Raw genomic sequence first — 21828 nt, forward strand, 5'->3', positions numbered from 1 at the left:
GTGGCTTTCACAAAAAGATGTTCTTGTTGATGAAAAAGGGTCCTTTAACTACATACAATTATTTCTCCTGTATTTCTGTGGAAAAATCATCTTGACTTCTTTACTGAGCTATTTCTCACCGAAATCCTCATTAAAAGAAGAGTCCCAGATATTTCAAGTTACTCCAGCTAACAATACCACTTAGCTCCAGTGGAGACTCTGGTATTGAATTACCCTTCACCATTCAGCCTCTTAATTGAAATTTGTCGTTCTAACAACCCCAGAGCACATTCAGCAGTTTCACTATCATCTACTATAATTCTGAGGCTGACATAGGAAACACAGCATAGAAACACAAGGGCTCCCTTTTAAATTGGCTAAAATAAAGTTTATTTTACTGTTACAATATATAATCTTTTATTAACACAACTCACGAGGTGTTTACAAAATAATCTCATTTTCTCCTGCATTTTAGACACTACTTTTATACAAACTTTCAAGGTAAAATAGGAGTTTGTAGCTAAAAAGGCTTTGTGTTACATATTTAGAAGCATCATGAGAGTTACTTCAAACAAAATTATTTTTTCTAATGGTGCCACCTTCACAGACAGAACAATGTTTATTGTAAAGACCTGAGGGAGGATTCATGAAAGGTTTCTTTAGACAAAGGATGCCAGTCCTCTTTGGCTGACAGTGAACAAATGCATTTGAGCCCTTGCAGCCAGGAGGGCCAATGGAATCTGGGAGTGCTTTGGGAAGAGTGTGGCCAGCAGGTCAAGGGAAGTGATCCTACCTCTCTACTCAGCCGTGGTGAGGCCACATCTGGAGTGCTGTGCCCAGTTCTGGGATCCTCAGTGCAAGAAGGACAAGGAGCTCCAGGTGCTCTGAAGTGCCTTACAAAGGAATCTCTTCCTTTTCCCTGTACTGTCTGTAGGGGAGGGAAGGAGCCTGGTGCCTAATGGAAGCTTTCATGAATCCCCACACTGATGACCCAGTATGCAGCATGAGCACAACACCCACAGCCCTCTGGTCCTTAATGCTGCACAAGACAACATGGAAATCTCAAACAGAAGAAAATTTGAAGTTGTCACCAGTTGTTACTCTTGTCACCAAACCTAGTATTTTAACATGTTAAAACTAAAGTCACCTAATGTCCTCTGTCAATCTGGTAGTAACAGGCAGGTATTACATTATTTAACCCTGATCTCCACTACAATGCACTAAAACACCCTAGAAAGAGTAGGAAAAGTGACCATTTTCACAGCTGCTGGAGAGGTATGTGCTAAAGTGAATGGATTTATGCGGCTGACACTCAAGACAAGTCAGTTGACAGATTTTACATGATAGCAGATTGACAGTGATTACTTTATATACAGCAAGCAGGTAGAAAGAGGTGCTACTTTTATTTTTTCCATGCATAGTTTAACCAGCTTACAGCCAGCTCATCTCCATTGAGACTAGAGATGCATGATCCACCATTTGGTATGAGCCAAACTACCAGCAAATATATTTCCAGTGCAAACAAAATTGTCTTTCTTCAAGAAAAACAACAAATTTAATGCTACTTCTCAAAAAACAATGCTTATGCTGCATTATTTTCTACCTATTTTGGTCTGTATTTCTGAAGTTTCCTTCCTTTCCCCAAATCACATCCAAAGACAGATGATCACAGTATATTTTTTTTTAGGCAAATGACTGTCTCTTGCCCAAAACAAATTATACTGCTCATTGAAGATCATCCCTGAGAGCACTGTTCTAGCTAGACACTTAGCCAGAGAAATCTCAGAGCTTAGAGGAAAAAAGGCTGTTAACCCTGTGAAATCTTGTGATTTTAGAAAGTAAAAAAAAGTTAGCTACTTGGAGCATTTAATTTCCCTGAGCTGAGTGAAATTTGAAGACAGTAATCAGTAACATGAAGCATAGCAACATCTACAGCTGTACTTAGAGAAGCTGCAATTTTTTACAGTGGTGAAGTCAGACATTACATTACAAGCACACAGCAGTGAGTGGTGGCTGCTTTCACTCGCTTCCTGCCACAGGAAATGCGACGGCTTCTTTGGTGAGAAACAGCCCTGAAGAAGCCCCATGACTTCAGATTCTTTTGCCTTCTGATATTCCAGACACCTTTAAGTTAGTGGAGACACCACCAGGCCATAGTGCAGTACAAGGAGACCATCCTAGAGAGAAGAGAAAGAAACTGTCTCATAAAAGCACTTTCCCTTCTCCCCGAGGTGTTTCTGTCACCAGCTGGCACGACTGCTGCACGGCAGGACCACAGCTACAATCTCACCAGTTGATACTGTATCCCTTCCATATGGAGAATGCAAGTTTTGAAGTATAAAGGCAAATAACTGTATTCCCCTCTCCTCTTTGAGATGGAAAAGTGTGGTAAAAAAAAAGGTAAAATCTGGTACTGCTTTTATTATAAAGTTATAACGGCATTATCATCATACAAGAGGCTCCTGGTTACAAGTCGTGCTGACTTCCACATGGCATTGTGGAGCAGAAAAAAATGTAAACCACGAAGCAGTTCTAGAAAGTGCTGCCAAAAGTTGTAGCACAAAAGTCCAGACTACTACTACGTACATTTCTTAAGTAATAAATGCATAGGATTAAAAAACCTACACATGACAAAATATTAGTTTATTAACTCATGTTTCTCCTCTTCCAAGACTGCTTGACATAATACAAAAATCTCTTCACCTGTGAAACATGACACTTCTGAGCCATTAGTCTTCTATCACTTAATTCACAGGCAGCTGCTGAAAGGCAGCACTTAGTCTGCTTCCACCACAGAGCCACTGGGAATCTGACATTGCATCACACCTACTTATATGGACAGACTTTTAAAAAAGATTTTTTTTGAAGAGGAACTACGTTAGTACCAACTGACATGTTAGAATTTTTACTATATTTTGCTTCAGATGTTTTTACCTGTTAAGACACAGACTGTAAGATAATGTATTAGTACCAACTCAGTAACTTTTCTTCATCTTCCTACCCTGTTAATAACCAGGAACCCATTGCTAACTCCTGAAAGGATAGAGGAGCTTTAACTGACTAGGTGATCAGCATAAATTGGGGTAGCAGCATTGCAAGGCAGAACAGGTTCTAAGGGGTTACTCAGGAACTTCTTGGCACATGAAAACGTTGTTATACCTTCCCAAAGGCACTTATTCCTTGTGGCCACTAGTTCCTTCAAAAGAGAAAATAAGACACATTCAAAAATTTATTTTTGGAGAAAAATTGTGGTCAAAACCAGTTTTTCCTCTATTTTCCAGTTTCTTAAAGGAAATAAATATTTATACATGAAGAAAATGCTACAATGTATTCTTTGATGAATAATTTTGAAATGGTACATTTGGCAGTAGGACATTTAAAAGAAATAGCCCTGTTAAGCCCAAGGCCAAACCCATTGTAATTCCTTCTCTATAAAGAGAAGTTGAGAGTTACCCCAGTACTGGCACTTCTTACTCTGTAATTATTCACTTGTAAAGGATTACACACTTCTATCTATGTTCAGCTGCTTTCTCTAGATACTGTTATTTAAAGGAAGTCCAAACACAGAATGAGCTCTCACTGCCCATTACAAATCTCAAGGCTAACTCAGACAGGCACAAAAGAAAAGCAAAGCTCTCCAGTGTCCTTTGACACACATTTGTGACCCTGACCTAAATAAAATGCAAAGGATCCCACCTGTTACACCCAACTATAAATTTTAGAGTGGAACTGACAGCCCAAAACATCAGAGCACACACCTCTTTTGATGTTCTAAGAGCAGCAGCAACAAAAACTGCCCACTTTCCAAATTCAATAACCCCATAGCAAAGAGTAAAACACCTCCATAGGAAATGTGTGTTAGAAGGTCACAGTAATTAAATTAGAGCACGGTTCTTCCTGCCTAGCTCAGGAGACCAAAAAACCAGCACAATAGCACTGGGGTACAAAAAGGTGAGAGCTACAAAGAGACCATTATAATCTGCCAAACCTCTGTGCCATGGGCCAAGGACATCAAGGAAGCTACTCCTTTTAGCTTTTCCCATGTGTGAGCTCATTATATCCATCAGTGATGCAGAACTCTGAGAGGGCCGTTTTAGACAAGTGAAAATAACCAGCAGCTTGGATCAGGTTGCATTTGTGCAGCAGAGGGGAGGAAGGTAATGCTGGGAAGAAGTTATATTTCCTTTTAGTCAATAATAAGCTTCCTTTCTCAGCTACTTGATCAAAATCATAATTACAGGCAGATCTCAATGCCTGGTGAAAAAATAGAGTCTTTAAAAGTCTCTGTAAGTGTCTTTGATCACTCCTTGCAGTAAAGTCCACAAGTTTTACACTGTTTAAAAAACTAAACGAGCAAAGTTCTTTCTTATTATATAAATTCTGTCAGTGAGTTTTTTATGTTTTTGCCCTAAACAGAGCTAGAAATCCTTCTTTCAGCTAATTAGGAAGATTTAACCAACCATCCAATTTCAGAAATGTCAAAATATCTTGACATCTACAAGATTAAACAAGATTTATTCCTGATTCTTTTTTAGCCTACTATCAACTACTCAGAAATGAACACATTATTTGCTTACATTTGACCACTAAAATTAGTTGCCTATTTACTTAAATTAAAACAACTCAAATGGGATCAGTGTCAGGAATATTTATTTTATGATCAGATCACATTTGGTCTTCCCACACTTGTTGGAAACGCAGAAATGTATCCAGAAGAGCTAAAATTCTGCTAGCTTGTACCTTCAGGAGACTCTAATTTACTCAGGCTCTAAGGTATCATTACACAGTGCTAGTCAGTAGGAATGAAAAAAAAAAAAAAACCAAAAACAAACAAAAAAAAAACAAACCACGAAAATCTTCCCAAACAAATCTTAAGAACCATTCAATGTAAGTAAAAGCCACTAAGAGCACCACAGTGATTATGGTTCAGAACAATAAATCTCATACAACATATGTTATGCTGCAAATGCTACCAAAGAATGCATGTTAAAATTAATACATTTGCCAAAGAGAAACTTATCTGCATTTTTATAATCACTTTTCCAAGCAAAAAGAATAACTGCTGACATGAATGAACTTGCAAGTGAAAAATGTGATTCAGAATAGCAGCTATTTTTCTCCTCTAACAGTGGTTGTACTCATCTAAATAAAAGAGCCCAATGTTTATTCCTTCAAACGACTTTCTGTTGCAGAAGTGGTTACTGAAGCTTTTTTCTTTGCATGAAGCATCTACAATGAACCTCAGAAACCTGTAAATGACAACAGCAGTATTGAACAGTGTCTCAGCACTCTGGTGAAGCTGTTAGGGACATTCCAAGCTCCAACACGGATTTGGAAAGGCTGGAAAGTTACAAGGGCACAAGATGCCCTTGGAGTTTAATGTAAAATTCATCAAATGTTCCTCTGGAATTGTAGTTTCACTGGCCAGGACAACTGTGCCCCTTATTGAATTTCAGATCCTGGTGAGTAACTAACAACCCTCACTATTTTAGACTTGACCATTCATTGGGATATTTTTTCATGGCTAATTATCTAAAAATATTTTCCAAGATTTTTTAAATCATAGAAATGTATCCTCTTGATTTCTAAAAAAAATTATTATGTTAGGCTAAAAAACATGAAAATGTCACAATTATTTCAATATTAAAAAAGAAGCAACATTACTACTGTAACTATTCGGCATCCTTAGAGATCTTCCAACAATATGAAGAAAAAATTAAAGATTAACCTGGTATTTCAAATTTCCCATCAAAAGTGACTATGAAAGAACAATACTTCATAATAAGCCAAGATATTTCTTTTCTATTTATTTGTCCAACAGAGAAGCCTTGAGAGAATTATCTGCTAGCATACTGATTTGGTAATGAATGAGATTTGAAATGTCACTGGAGAATGCATCCCAAGGCAACTGCTCTCTTTGTGGAGCTGCTGACTGGTACTTTATCACCAAACATCAATCAGGGAGATCCACTTCTGACAAGAAATGGAACTGCTGCAGCATTCCTTGCAGTGCTCCCCCAAGAGCATTTCTCATATATGAAAAGCTGTCGTGCTAAGCTCAAGTCTAAAACCATACATGTGACTATACCCCTGGACTGAGAAATGTATCATCATCCCCCTGCCATTCACTGAAGCTTCTAGTACAGAGCACTTCCATCACTTCATGCTGACTGCTGAGTTTACTGACAATGACTCACAGTGTCAGAAACAAACTGGTTGCCAGTACCCACTTCCCCCCAGTTTCTATCCCCCTGCTCCACAAAATGGATTAGGTTACATTTTCATTTCTTCTTTATGCTATTATAAACCAACTAAGACATTAGGTGTGGAATTTATTCCCTTCAACTGCAGAAACAGCACAAGCCTTGCAGATTTTAACATTTGCCAATATTAACATGAGCCAAACACCTCTGCCCTGACTCTGGGACCCCTCCTAGTGATTCAAATCAGGTACAATTGATGCAAAGTCCAAGAGATCTCAAATTCAGATTTTTACTTCCTGCCTCCCACAGGAACCGTTCCTGTAGCATAAGAGAGCTCAGCAGGAATTTTAAATGTCAATGTTTGTGCATGTGTGTGCACAAACAAGTGAGGAGAGCTGATTTTGCTACTATTTTAGCCCTTCTGCTATCTCCTAGGATTGCTTTCCAAATAAAATACCAATCTAATCCTATTTCTTCCTACTGTATTAAATATTAACTTTTCAGACTAAGTTCAGAGTAGGATACAATTTACCATATATCACAATTTTACATCTCTATCTAATGATGCACTTGGCAGAGTACTTCATTGTTTCAGCAGTACTTCTAAAATAGTGTGGTCCTTTAAAGATGCTTTGAAAAGATTCACAAAGAATTTTTAAAAAATGCCTTATTTGCAAAGCCAGCAACACTAAAGACAGCAAGTTATCAACAAGAAATAGTTGGCCTTACACTCATGCTGTGACCAGAGCCAATACCATATGCATCAAGCACATTTACTGCATTCATTACCCTCTATCTCTGGTTTGTCTTTATAAGCAAGTTTATTCTCCTGACACAGTCACTAGGATAGCCTTATTTGGGATTTGTCCTCTGATTTCCTGCAGAGATGCAATTGCCAGAGAGGAAAAACAAGGAATGTTAATTGAAAGAATGGCTGGTACATTTTATCATTGGTAAGGTAGCAACTTGGGGAGAAAAAGAACCCCAAAACAAAACCCAACACAAACCCCTCATATCCAGAACATCATGAGACCAAGAAGAACATGGTACACTTCATCAACTCTACTTACAAGATAAAAATTATTTTGTATAAACTGGAGGGACTTTTCTTAGTGACTTCTTCAGACAAGCTGGTGCTACCTGAGGGCTTAAGAGAGGTCTTCTGTTTGGACACAGAAAAGCTGGAACAAAGCCCCAGCTGCCACATACCTGTACTGCACTCTCTCCTATGACCTGACGAATTTCCCTCAGTGTCTGGTATTGCTCCAGCAGGTGATCACCACATATTATATCCACCTGTGAAAAAACACAAGCATGGTTAAGGCCAACTTGCCTTTGGAGTAGCAAAACAGTATCCAAGCTCTTTCAATTTTATCAGCAGAGTTCAATGCTAGCATAGACACTAGAGCCATCTTTACCTCTGCTGTCCAAATGTATTTAGCATTCACAGCACTACTGCACTGCCCTAAAGCTTTTCATGGCCCTGACCTGGGCTCACTGATGAACAGAGAGGACAGTTTATTGTTTCACTCAGTTTGGTGTGTCCACTGAAACAAGCTCTTTAGTAATAGCTGTGATGAATTTAATGGGAATTTAGATCATGTATTAGAACAACCACACAAACATCTGCCATCATTCATCAGTTGCAAAAAAAAAAAGAGAGAAACTTGTTTGTGCCACCAAAAAAAAAGAGCCATTGCCATCCTCCTTCTTATCTCGAGGGAGAAAACACCTGACTATTTCCACTTAATACTGTGGAAGAAGTGCCTTAATAGAAAGGAGCATCTTGGTGCATGCCACTGTCAGCAGTTCCATGACAGTCCTCTTTCAGTCAGTATTCCTGGGGTGCAGCTGCAGGGCATTCTCAGCAGTTCCATGCATTGTCCTCTAGTGCAGCTGAACTCTGTCAGTGGTGCCTGCAATTCTATGGGAGGCACTTGTTTAGTAACTACCCACAAAAGCAGTAATTTTGTGGAAAACACAAACCTTAATCAGGTATTTTGAATTCCTTGCCTTGATTATTATAAAAAATAGGCTTCTCTATATAAAGTTACCATGTATTTACAGTGTATAATGTAAATCCAGTCTCTAACATTCCAAATTAGAGCAGCTAACACAGTTCTGTTTCTCTCTCTCAACTTGAGCTTGCTTACATTTTCCTTATGAGCAATTTCTAGATAAGGAAACGAGAGTGCTCTCATCTATGAATTGACAAGACCTCAAAATTGAAGATAGGAGCATTGACAATGAGCAGTCCCACAGCTTTCTGCAAGGGAACTGCCTAGGCTGTGCCCCTGCAGCAGTGGGAGCATGCTGCAGTATCATGACGTATTGCCTTACACAGCCTCTTTCCACCACAGGATGTGCTCTGTGCTGCAGCTGTTCCACTCCCCCAGATTTATCTTCTTCTGCAGGCTGACCCACTACCTCTCTCTTGTTCTTCATGGAAAGATTTAGTAAGATTTGTGCTGGCAGACCACATTGTTCTGAGACTTGGGAATGCAGGAATTCTACTCCTCAGAGGTTCAAAAAGGACTAATTTACTGCATCACCTGTATTGGATGAGAATGATGCAGAATACTCTCTTTGTGTTTGATTCTTAATGAGCAGAAGATGTAAACTACTCAGTAGCACTTCTGCTTTTAGCTTCCAGGAAGTAAAAATTTGTGTGGACATAATAGTAAATACTGATTAGCTATTGGTCCATATATACTCATATAGTTAACATCAACATTTGATGTATTTAACACAGTACTCGAAAAATGTATTTCTTTTCCTTTTGGAAAACTGTCTGCAGTTCTTTCTGCTATCTTCCATGCATTTTTAACCTCTACGGTTATTACTGCAGGAAGACAAACATGACTGCTTTGCTTTCCAGACATATGAGTTTAATTACTTTTGCTTGTAAGCTTACTTCTACAATTTTTATAGCATAAGGCACTGAAAACTCAATCTTGCTCCCAATGAAACATATCACATAATGTTTTATTCTACAGAAATAGAAAATCTAATCTGTTTGACCAATACAGGATGCAAACAGACAGTTGCAGCTGCTGACAGCCTCTCAGAATTAGAATGCTTGTTTGAAAGTACACTGTTGTACCTGCTGCTCCAGTTTCAAACAGCAGTCATTAAAGAGCCAGTGTCTAATAATCAATTGAGACAAGTTTCTCATATTTACTGTATGTTCTCTGAATACCAAATGCTTACTGTCCTAATTCCAGCACCAAAGCCTGAAGTTCTGCCTGCTAATTGCTATGCTAGCATTGCTTCTATAAGGACAAGGGAATAAAACATATAATGAAAAAATAAATCTCAGGTCAGTGCAAAAAATAAGTTGTGAAATGTGTCTCAGAGGAATCCTTGTGTCATACAGGAATTAATATGTTCCATTACAAAAGAGGTACCAGCACCACCAGTGCTATGAATTTACTAAAATTTCAAATGACTGGTAAAATTGAAGCCAACTACTACTGATTGCCTGAGACAGCAGTAACTGCAGTTGACATTTTGTTGAAAGGAAGCATGAAGGTGAATCTGCTGTATACTCAATCACTTCTGTTAAAATTCTTATTAAAATAAAGTAGGTTTTCCATTATGCCATTTCTTTTCTTTTGGTGACATGTCTGCTATTAGAGCTATTTCTCTAAAAGCCATCATCACAGACAATTTTAAATTCATGCTCACTAAGTAAGACAGATATAAAAATAGAAAAAGTTCATGCAAGGGACACCTCATATAAGACTCATCCTAAGGGAGAATGTGGCCCAGAAAGCAGTAGGCTTCAGTTGGTATAGGCTTCTATACCAACTCATACTACCCAGGGAAGGACAAGGAAAACACAAAGTTTTAGAGACTGACATGAGTATTTGAGCTAGTTATTTAAAAAGCTGTCAGAATTTCCATTTCCTCTAGCTGCTGTTTACTTTCCAGAGGCCCTGGATGCTTTTATTCCAGGATCCAAGACTGGCAAAAAGAAACTGCATCAACAACTACACTGCGTATGAGCACAGAGTCCTTTCTCCCAGTCTCCCCCCAGACTGCAGTTCACACACTTTTAGGAATGCACATCTGGTAACAGAACATTTCTGTTGAATCAGCCACATTAATGAATTCCAAGCAGCTGAGCTGCAAGTCTTTCAGCAGCTTCTCTCATCCTTACAGAAGAAATAGCAGGAAGGAATTTTGCAGGAGGAGCTCAAAGGAAATCACACTCTAAAGAAAACTTCTGATGCCACAGACAAGAATCTACTGGGTTCCAAACACCACAACCTGTATTTAGCTCCTATCAGATGTTACCTACTTAGCTATTACTGGTAATTCCAGTTTCTAAAAAAATATTTCCACCTTCTCAGAAGTATATTCAAGAGAGCAAGAAAATTCAAGAGAGACTTGTAATTAGAAGTATACACAAACACATACAGAAAATTAGTCATTGCCCAAAGCACAGAGTTCAAAACAAAGCATCAGAAAGAGGAAACTACAGTCTGCCAGCTCAAGTGGCAGATAAAAATAAATGAAACCTTAACCTTCAGATCAACTAGAGAATTTAAATCATAATCCATTTGCAACGGCAATTACAGAAGTCTGAAAGCAATTTGAATTCTCAGAATAGGAAAAAAAGAACAAAGGCAGTAGCTTCAAAACTGCTTTTTAGACTTCTATATATACTGTCACACATGAGCCAGATGGCTTATTCCACATTTTCATTAACCTAAATCCACTGCACTTGTGCAGGTCAATGAAGAAAGACAAGTGTTAGCTCAAATTCCACATGACAAGATTAAGTCAGAGATGTCCAAGAAGAGCCAGGAGTTCAGGGGTGAGTAACACACCTTCTATCACTTGGTCACCAAATGAGCTCTAGTAGGGAATGACTGAAACATTCTCAAACAGTACTTCTGCAGACTGTCAAACTCAGCTGATATTCAGTGGGAACTGACTGCACTCACAAAACAACCACACCTAGTGTCCTTATGAGAAGTTTTAGCAACGAAGCCAAAAATGCAATTGATATACTGAGGAGATAAAGGAGGAAACACTCTGTGCCTTCCTTACAGACAAATCTTTTGAAGTCCCAAGTTAAGACACAAGTCAACACTGTTGTAATACATTTTCTACAGGTAAATGTAGGAAAAAGTACAGCAAATGTAGTGCATTTTAGCTCAGTATGTCTGAAACTTAAGGTTCTGAAAGAAACTTCCAAGCTTTCCACAGAAATCAAATTCTTGGAGCCCAGTTCCATACTAAACACACCAAACTCAAGACATTTTATATAAAAATCAATTATTTTAGGTAATGAAGAGAGCTGGAAAATAATACTAAAGAAGTAATCTTAAAAGGAAGAGCTTGTTGTCCAAAGTTAGTATCTATTTCTTTTTTAACATACTTTGGGAAAGCTGACAGGAAATGAACCACTGCAGTCCTCAACACTTCCAAATTCTAGAGCAAACTAAAAAAGCAGCAAAGAATCTTCTACATTTAAATTCTTTGCACATATGGCTTGTAACCTAGTTCTCTATTTTTTCTGCTTGTGCTAATTCAGAATCAGGTTCTCCCTAATTTTGTTTTAATTTATTATCCATCCTGGGAAGCTGGAAGAAGACATGATTCATTAGGCTTATTAATCTTCAATGACATATCTAACATCTCTTCCACTTCCTGCATGTTTACCAACAAACCATCAGCTTCAGCTCTGTGTACTACCATGAGAAGGTAACAGCTCAGTACATACACTCCTTTAATCTTAGTCCCCATATGACAAAGAAATGATCACTCAGGCTAGAAAGAAATACTTCCAGCTTCATTTCCTGAATTTCCAAATTTTTTAAAGATGAGCCTAGATATCAAGACAACAGTCAGGACTTGGGGTATAAAATCAACTGCAGGTTTCTAATGACCAAAAAAATACTTGCTGAAAAAAAAAAAAAGGGAGTCTATCATTCAAGATGAGAAAAAAAGGCAGCCAAGGCATCTGTTTGAAGAAGAAAGAAGATTTATTATTTCCTCCAAACAGGCAGGGCTTGCACAGAAGAGACCAAGGATTAGAACCAGCCAATGATTGTGCCTTACACCTTACACCTTACACAACAGCAAACTAGATACTAGCAGAGATAGGAGTGACTGGCTCAGCATCAAGCAACATCTTGAGAAAGGATGAAATCATCAGCTTTTGAGATTTAGTAACATTTAACCATTTAACCAAGGGGATTGTACCTGTCTGGCAAAGTCCAAGTAGAAAGTAACTAATGAGTGAAAAAATCTCAAGCTCTCTAACAGATGATCTTAAGATTTTACAATCTGAAAGACACCCAGCACACAGGCCCAGGCTGATTTTGAAAGATGGACACCTACAGTTTACAAGACAGATGCTCAGTGTTCCTGAAAATTGAGATTCTGATGTACTATTTAAGAAAATCCAAACAAACAAAACAATTCCTTCCCCTCAAATAAACAACAAATAAATAATGCAAGAAGTTTCTCCAGCCTCATTCTGAGAATACTTGTATTTGTTTAGAATATCAAGTCACCACCATGTAAAAGCTACAGACTCTCACTGAGAGGAAATCAGCAAATAAAAATACATTAATTCCTCTGCAGGATGAATAAGTTATATTTGATTTGCTTTGTCACCACTGAAAAGGTAAGCAGCATGAATACTCATTACTGAGGCACACAGTCATGCAGTATTGTCCCACAGTTACTGCTGTATGAAAACAGCCCTAACTGCAAACCCAGCACTTAACTTCTACCATTTACCTATTCACATCAGCATCAGCTTGATCTTCCAGGAACTGACAGCTTTAAGAATTATTTACACACTACAGAACTGTTGCACTTTTCCAACTGAATGGCTGCTGAAATACACTGAAGAATTGGAAACTGGTTTGGACAAGCAGTTCCTCTCAAAATGGTTGAAAAACATGAAGCTAAATTCTTTTGTACCATATTCTGCTCCTTTGAATTCTTATTGGAGAAAAGTGTCTGTATTTGTCTGTATTCATACACATTTCAACACATGCATCCATAGTATAATTCTTTCTTAGCCCTTGTTTGCCTTCAGCTAAATTTTACTATTATTCACCTTGCAGCAGCTTGCATCGTGCCTTTGCATGCTCCCACATTCCCACCTTCCTGTCTAGTTTTACCTTTGAAACAGCGGAATGTCTTGGCTTTGAATTTCTTTGGCTGAAATTTTACAAGGCACTTTAGAAATTCTGTCCAGTTAGTACAGTACTATGAAAATCTGAATAGGTTGCAAATGAGTTAGAAGAGTTGCTCCTTGCAGATCACAAAATTGCAAACAATTCATTTTTTAATCCTTACTGTATAAAAATCTCTAACATTACTTCTAGAATCTAATGAACAGTGGAAATGTCTGTCCAAAGCACAGACAACTTGTGACTGCTACAACAAGGATGTACCTGACAAGCAGGGTCTAGATCCATTTTTCTTCTGAGGAATTTCTCCACGTGTCCAATTGTTGCCTCCCCGGAAACACGCACAAACTTCTTTTCCAAAGGCTGCACAGAATAAATAAAGATTTAAAGTGAAGTTAAAGTCAGGTTTTGGCACTAATCCCTCAGAAACTTCAAACTCAAGCAGCAGCCCAGTAACAGGGAAACAGCTTATATTTTTGAACCCTTCTCTGATCTACCTCACAGGGAATGGACTAAATATGTATTAAGACTCCAGATGCTGTTAAAACAGTTAAAAATTAATAAGCAACTGATTATTTTAAAATGTTTTAAACAGTCCTATGTTCTGTATGGCCCAAAAACCCCAGGATAAACAAGGCAGAAAGAAGGGCAACTATGAGACAGAAAGGGTAGGAGGGGATACTGAAGATGAAAAAAAGATGATGAAAAAAAATACTGAGAAATTTGAGGATAAAAAGCAGAAAAAAATGCTGGGTAGGTGTGATGTTATACAACAACAGGTTTGAAATACACTGTAATACATGATTGGTTATTATTATTCCGACGAAAGCTTCAGCTGCACTCAGTATAAGAAAACCAAACTAAATTAAATATACTCAGGCTATAATTATTCCTGAAGTAAACTGTAAGACAAAAATTTAATCATATTTGTACCTTAAAATTCCCTGTGCCTTCATTAGCTCTGAAAAAACAAAAGATAAATAGTCAATATTGCTAAGATTGTAAGTTATTAATATCCTCAAGCTCTTTATTATAACAGTGACTTATTGATTTATGAGTCATGCATATTCAACTTATTTTCCAAACTCAGGCTCTTCCTTTCATTAAATTGCTATACATAAAATAATAATGGACTGAATTTATTTATCTTTCCTCCTACCCTTTGTATTTCTGCTCAATTTTTCTTGTAAATTCAGCTATTTAGGATGTCAAGGTTTCTCTACATAAAATGTGAATAAAACCCAATGTAGCCTAAAGCCATTTTTAAACACAACATAACACTAATTTTCATAGAAGTAGGTTGCAATATTGATGCTGCTTAAACCTCCATACTTCATGATCCTTGATATTTGGAACCTTAACAGCATCTAAGAACTTACTGACAGAACACACCCAACCACCTCAGGGGCTCCCTGGGCAAGATGTTGGCCTTCCAAACTGTTCATATGACAATATTAGTGCTAATGCTATCTAGGAACTCAGGAAAGCAGTGTTTCTCTGGAATGTGAAATACACACAAAGGTGGCAAATAACCAACTTTCCAGCTGTCTTCAGCCAAGGTTCACTGATTTGCACAGCCTGAGCATGTGATCTATCATCGATCACCTATCTCCTTCTTGTAGTGCAATGTGTAAATTTCTCAATTAAGGCAAATACACAACATTTCATTATTCTTGCATTGCATTAGCAAGTATGTACATATGAGAGAGGAAACACTGCAATATTTTCATTGCACTGGAGAGGGCAAAAAAATCAAACATTGCTATAAATCAGCTAACCATTTGCTATACCAAGCAAATATAACACTTGTGCAGACCACACATTAACGTGGCACTTCAAGTTACTATGATTGAGTATCTCCACCTTTAAATATGTACCAGGTATCAGACAGAGTTAAGTAAATCTGTCATGAACTAAGAAACAAACATAAAAGCTTTTCCACTACAGCTGTTATTTTCTTTAATACAGTTCCACAGCCACTGGTGACCACATTATAATACATAGAGACACAATGTAGAGAGTCAGACTTTCAAGGTAACAATTTCTTTGGGCTGGTCCAATCTATTCCAAGTTTTCTTTCTCCAAAATGCTTTATTAATCTCTCATTGCCAAGACAATCTCTTTGATTTTGACAATATAAATTATCAAAGGTTAAAAAAGTCACTAAAATAAAATACAAAGTAGATGGTGTTAAGCCATCATCTTTTTTTGTAAGTAACATTCTATGCTTCCCTCCATATAAATAAAAAAAACCCCACAGTGGACAGTTCCACATGGTATACATGGTATTTACACAGTATTACCTGCTTTGCTGCCAATGCTGGACATTCAAAATAAAACTACTAAAAAACCAAATATAACTCAGATTCAAAAGTCATCTTGTTTCTCAGGCAGATACAAGTTTACTAGGTTTGAGGTCTAAACTGACTTCTGCAAGTCAGGCATGAAGAAAATGAAAACTGAAATTAAGGCAGGTACATGGATTCACAATGTTAAAAAGTTTCTATTATTTGAAAGCCACTGAGTGCTTCCTGTGAGCACATCCAGCATTAACAGTGCTGCCACCCACAGGGATCAGGGACTGGAACAGACAGGGATTTCTCTGCTCAGTTAACTGAGACTGCATGACTTTGTTAAAAACAAAACACATTTACATTTTAAAACTATACTTCCTAGGAAGCTACTTTTATAGGATGATACATCTTAAACATTTCATTATCTGCATCCTCTACCTGTGCGTAGCTGTCACTATCACACAGTAGGTTAAAACTGGCTCCCCACTATTTGAGATGGAAGAAATGCACATTTAATGAAAACTAAGAGGCAGTTAATGGTTCATCACATGCTAGCAGCACCCTCATGTCAGTCAGTTGCTCTTACATTTGCCCACAACTCACCCAATAAACTCCAGAAGTATGGAAATGTCAAGTTCTGGTGGGATCCGGAACACTGAGCCCAGAACTTTTCGGGGTCTTCCTCTGCTTGGTGGAACTGGCTGTGGGACAGCTAAAATATTCAAGTAGCCAAAATGCAAAGACGACTTGAAATAAAAGCAGCATAAGATACTAACATGCACTGAGCAAAACAGAATAGCTCACCAGGTAAAAAAGCCCATGCAATTCATCCTCTTTTTTTATTACTAAATCAGCTGTTCCTACATTCTATGCTGTGTATCTGAATCAGAATTTTAATAGCTTTCAGCACAGCACTCTCCAAAGAGCTTTGTTTGATAGGAAGACACAAAATAATTAGAATAATCCCCCACTGTTTAGCAGACTTTGAAGCTCTCCTTTTTACTCCTTTGTAATGTCTATTACTTATTAACAGCCAGAAGATAACATTAATGCACATTTTATATATATTTCCTGGTTGTAAGCAAAATATGTAGTTTAAAATAATTCAATCATGATCTGGGTTTAAGTGTTGCCAATTCATCTATTTTTGTAATCTGAGATCTGTGGCAAGTTACAATTTCCAGATAACTAAGAATCCCATATTTCCAGCAGTACTTTCATCTTCAGCTGTGAACTAATATTTTGAAGAAAGCCCTTAAGAATAAATGATAAGTATTTTCTTAACAGTGTTTCTTAAAGTGATTACAGCTCACCTGGTTTGGGCACTTCTAATCCTCTTTCTTTGTAGAAGTCATGCATTTGTTTTTTCTCTCCTGAAAAAAATGCACAATACAGGCTGAAATGTTTCAGATGCTGAGATTATCCATTCTCACTGACCAATTTTCAATGGTTAGAGCAGCAAAAACTTTCCAAGTTTCTACAGACCTTCACCATCACTAGTATTTCATGAGGCTGAGATACTTAAGAAATCCAGCCTAAAATTTTGTTAGTAAAAACTGTGAGAAAATCAGAGAAACTGGCCATAAATAATTCTGAAATAGCCACAAGGATACTAGTTCTTGCAGCTGTCATGCCTTGTGACATGACATAGTATTTTACAACCTGTTCACATAGAGCACAGTACTTTTTATACTATTTTTGTATATACATATACACTATGTATATATTTGTATACACACTATATTTGTATATACACATATATTTTTATATATACATATATTTTTTACACATATGCTCCTGATATACAAAGCAATACTATCTATAGTCTATACATATCCACTGGATTGTATATTTCACTCAGCCCATCCAGGGGGACTGTGAGGGATCACTGATTCTCTCAAATGTTTTTATCTTTTCCTCATTGCCATATTTTCTTGTCTGACTTTAAATGTGTTTACTGTCTCACTTCATTTATCTTCAATTTTGAGAGCCAGTCTTGGCAATTTTTTCTACTGAGCCAAGTGAACTTTTTACACAGAATTATATTACAAAGTTCTACTAAAGCAAGAGGAACAAATTGTGAAATATTATCCGCATGTTTATCTGGATACAGTGACAGCTGTGTTTCATGAGATAAGGTACACACCACTACCACAATAGCATTTAGCAACCAGAAAGATGCCAGTTGTCACAGTTAATTCATTACAATTTATAACCAAACATTACAAAACTTTTTTGAAGAGTCCAGAATAGAAACAAGGCTTTGAATTACTCTGTTTTCTATTCTTTTCAATTTCTAGATAGTAATGTAACAGAGAAAGGGACTTACTTTCCTCCAGATTGACAACTAATTTATAGACTATATCTTGCAGTTGTCGGTCCAGTCTATGAAATAGGAAACAAAAAAAAAAAAAAAAAAAAAAAGAAGAGTCTTTGGTGCAAGACAAAATGGCTTTAGTAAACTGTAACAAAGATGCCAAATATAACATTGAAATGGGATGTACATGGAGTGACAGCACCACACTTCATGAACAGCTTAAGAAACTAAAACTCAATTTTTAAACTTAATAAATATACCATGCCAAAAAGTCTTCATCTTAAAAGGAAATCAAACCAAATAGTTAAGTGTTTGTATCACCTGTAACAGTTAGCAAATGCATAAAAATATCCAGGGCAGGGGTAACAAACCTTAGAAATGGATACAAACCAGATAAAACAACAGAATCTTTTTATCTTAATTATTGTGGTGAAACTCATACTAGTGAAGAACAGAATTGTTTCTTGTAACCATTCCTTTGTTTAAAATAGGAAAGCACTACAAGTCTGTAGAACAAAACACTTAAAAGCAAGTAGCAAATCTATAAAAATGGGACAAATTTATTACCTGATATTATAGAGGGGCTGTGTCTGATGCACAACAATATTGCACTTTGGACATCTGTTGCTATAGTAGAAGTGTCTCACAATGCAGCTTTTACAAACTGTAAAGAAAAGAAACCCCACAGGAGTCACATGTCCACCACACAGTGCCATCTGTTCACACAGAAGGGGTAAATACACCAAGACTTGCCATACAAAATTTGTCAGAGACAAAACAAAGTCACTGAACACTCCTAATCCAATGGATGTATGGCTGAGAGTTCAATGTGCATGTAGGACGTGAGTAGGGCTAAGGCAGAATATTGACTGCTGAAAAGCACCCTACAAACACTTTCAGTAGAAACAAGGTAAGAAATAAGGTAAGAAATCGTAACTCTGCCACTTTTATTGTGTTTTACAAGTCCTTTCAAAACTTGGAAAAACGCTATTAAGTGGAAATACCTAGAATAAATAACCTACTATCAAGTCAGCTTCCCATCCGCCTAAACAGAGGAAACTTTTCTGTAACATCTAGCAGGAGAGTTCTAAGATACCACCACAGCTGCATTTGCAACTCTGTGCTGTCCTTAGTAACAGCTGTGCCTCTTTGTAAATTGCAAACTGTGCTGAATACTTTGTCCTACAGAACAAACTGGTGAGTAGTGCTCCAAAAAAAGGAAAAAAAAAAAAAAGAGAGAGAAAGTTTTCCCTCTATGCAGTGTGAATGTGTGGGAGAGCTAGTAAACCAGGATTCTCGGATTCAGGTATGAACATGGGTGTGGCTGAAAGAGTCAGCTTCAAAGAAGGTGTTTTATTAGTTTGGAGAGAAAACAGTTTTTTAGCACTGGGAAAATTGCTGGCACTAGGATCCAGGGGGAAAAATAACAAGACAAGCACATTGAAATCAGTTATTTATTTCCCACCTGCTTCCATTCATCAGATTACGGACAAACTGTGCCATGGGTGCAGACCACTGTTTCTGGACCTGAACTGGTACTTCCACAGGAGCTTATGGGGTTTTGTGAATTTACAAGCTCACATCAACAACAGCTTAGGAAACTTTCCAGTCCATTAAAAGCAGAGCTACTCAACTTTCTTTTCTCAGTTATACACTCAAATTCCCGGAGCCTACTTAAAAAAATAAATAAGAAAATATATGTAGTAGCTCTGCTTTTGTCTTACTTGGGCTTTATCTTCTCCTACATCATCTCCCTTTGTAATATAGAAAGCTAACTTCATGATTGATTGATTTAGTAACTTTCTGATGCTTAAAATACCCACAAATATATCTTGCTTAAGGAACAGAATAAACACAACACATGTTCACTTCGAACAGAGAATTATTTTTTTGAACTCAGAACATTTCAACAGCTGAACTGGTTTGAATTTGCAACTAAACCCTTAGACAGACAATACTGACAGATACTTACATGTGTGCAGACATTCTGTAATAGTTGTAGCATCAATAAAGTAACCTTTGCAGATGGAACACAGGATGTAGGGGGTCAACTCTGAAAGGTTTATCATACGCTGCAAACAAAAATTGGTGAGAATTTGAATACACAGGCTAAGCCATGAAATTCCTTGATTGCAGCTTCCAAAATACAACAGCCTTAAAACCATGGGAAAAAAAATGGAATCAGTATGCTACAGGAATGGTTTTTCCTAACAGATCAGTTGCTTCTCATGTAGAGCTCATTTTTTAAAGACTTTTACCTAGTCTTCTAAATTGAGCTTGGTGACAACAGTAATCCAATTTGTTTCATGAATCTTGCTTAAAAAGAAAACTTTAAACAATCAATCATTTTGGAAAAAGTTCTTTTGGATAAACTCTTTTAACAAAATATCGCATAGCCAGCAAGCTTGAAGTGGATACAGGTGGCAAACAACATCATTATTTGAAAATGCTCAGCAATGCTCAGTTGGAGTCCCAAATCAAGATATACAGAGAGTTTGTATGACAAGAGACAGTCATCTGTTTGTACACACAGTTATGAAATATACAATACACATAGAAGAAAAGGTTGAAATTTCACTGCTTTGAATCCTGGTCATGAAGAACATTTACCAGGAACACACACATGTAGTTCCACAACAGCTTTCCTGGCTGAATAACCATGTTTCAAAAAAACAAATTTCTTCAATAGCGACGATCTGAGATGTGTCTGAAAGAGGTGGCACATTAGATTCTTACGTTTCCTCTCGTCTCAAAGCCCGACTAAAGGGCTTTCTTTCCCTCAATAGCACCATTCATTTCGCCCACGTGCCACCGTCTACCACCCTCTCAGCCACGCCGAGAGTTTGTAAGGACTACACTTAAATGAGACAGATGAAGTGAGCTCCGGTAATAATAAAATAAATATTGCAATAATAACAATAATTTTAAAAAGTAAAAATAATAAAAAGTCCACTATCACACGCGGGGCACGCCGGGAGCGGGGCCTGGCGTGCCCCGGGCACCCTCCCGCCCCCTTTACCTCTCGGTCGTCGTCCGAGTCGAGCTCCCCATCATCCGTTCCGAACCGAGCCCTGGTGTCGCCCTCCATCTCCTCCTCCTCCTCCTCCACCTCCTCTTCCTCGTCGTCTTCGTCGTCGTCGTCCTCATCGCCGCTAGACTCCGAGCGACCCCGCTCGAACTCGAAGGGGTGGGAGCGCGACCCCGAGCAGCTGGGGGCCCCCTCCATGTCCCGGTCCTCATCAGCCGGGCCCAGGCCCTGGCCCGCGCCCGCTCCATCCCCGCCCGACAGCGTCGGGACCCCGGATCCGGCGTCTCCCTCCATGTCCACGGACCGGGGCTGGCACGGGTCGATCCAGGGCCTGGGGCGCCTGCGTGGGAACGCCGCGGGGCACGCTGGGAAATGTAGTTCTAAAGAACGCACGGCCGCGCTACCGCACGTGCGCTGAGCCAAACCGGTTTGTATTTATAGCTCCACGTTTTGGTTTTTTTTTTTTTTCCTATTTTTTTTTTTTTCTCCCCCAAGCGACTCGCCAATAAACGCTTAATTTTTCCCGAAAAACTCTCAATCACACAATACCAGTTTCATTCAAAATAAGGTTTTAATTCTGTAATAACCGCCTGCCATAGGCAGGGACACCTTCTACTAAAACAAATTCCTCAAAGCCCCATCCAACCTGTCCCGGAACACTTCCAGGGCTGGGGCAACCACAGCTTCTATGGGCAACCTGTGCCAGTGCCTCACCACTCTCACAGTTAAGAATTTCTTCCTAATACCTAATCTAAACCTGCTTTCTGTCAGTTTAAAGTCATTCTCCCTTGCCCTGACACTACGTGCCCATGTCCAAAGTCACTCTCCAGCTCTCTTGTTGCCCCTT

At 38.2% G+C, this 21828-nt stretch overlaps 1 protein-coding gene across 1 annotated transcript; it reads right to left on the bottom strand.

Moving 5' to 3' along the window:
- Positions 1-345: 345 nt before the first annotated feature.
- PCGF6 (polycomb group ring finger 6) lies at positions 346-21416 on the bottom strand (the record flags this gene model as incomplete). The annotated part of the gene is made up of 10 exons (XM_059852289.1): positions 346-2156; positions 7392-7478; positions 13607-13705; positions 14276-14303; positions 16240-16348; positions 16950-17009; positions 17966-18021; positions 18521-18617; positions 19926-20025; positions 20973-21416. Coding segments are annotated over 10 exons (1131 nt in total), but the record flags the coding sequence as incomplete, so codon positions are not given.
- Positions 21417-21828: the final 412 nt, after the last annotated feature.

Source organism: Haemorhous mexicanus, chromosome 7 (assembly GCF_027477595.1).
Source record: "Haemorhous mexicanus isolate bHaeMex1 chromosome 7, bHaeMex1.pri, whole genome shotgun sequence".
Classification (NCBI taxonomy): domain Eukaryota; kingdom Metazoa; phylum Chordata; class Aves; order Passeriformes; family Fringillidae; genus Haemorhous; species Haemorhous mexicanus.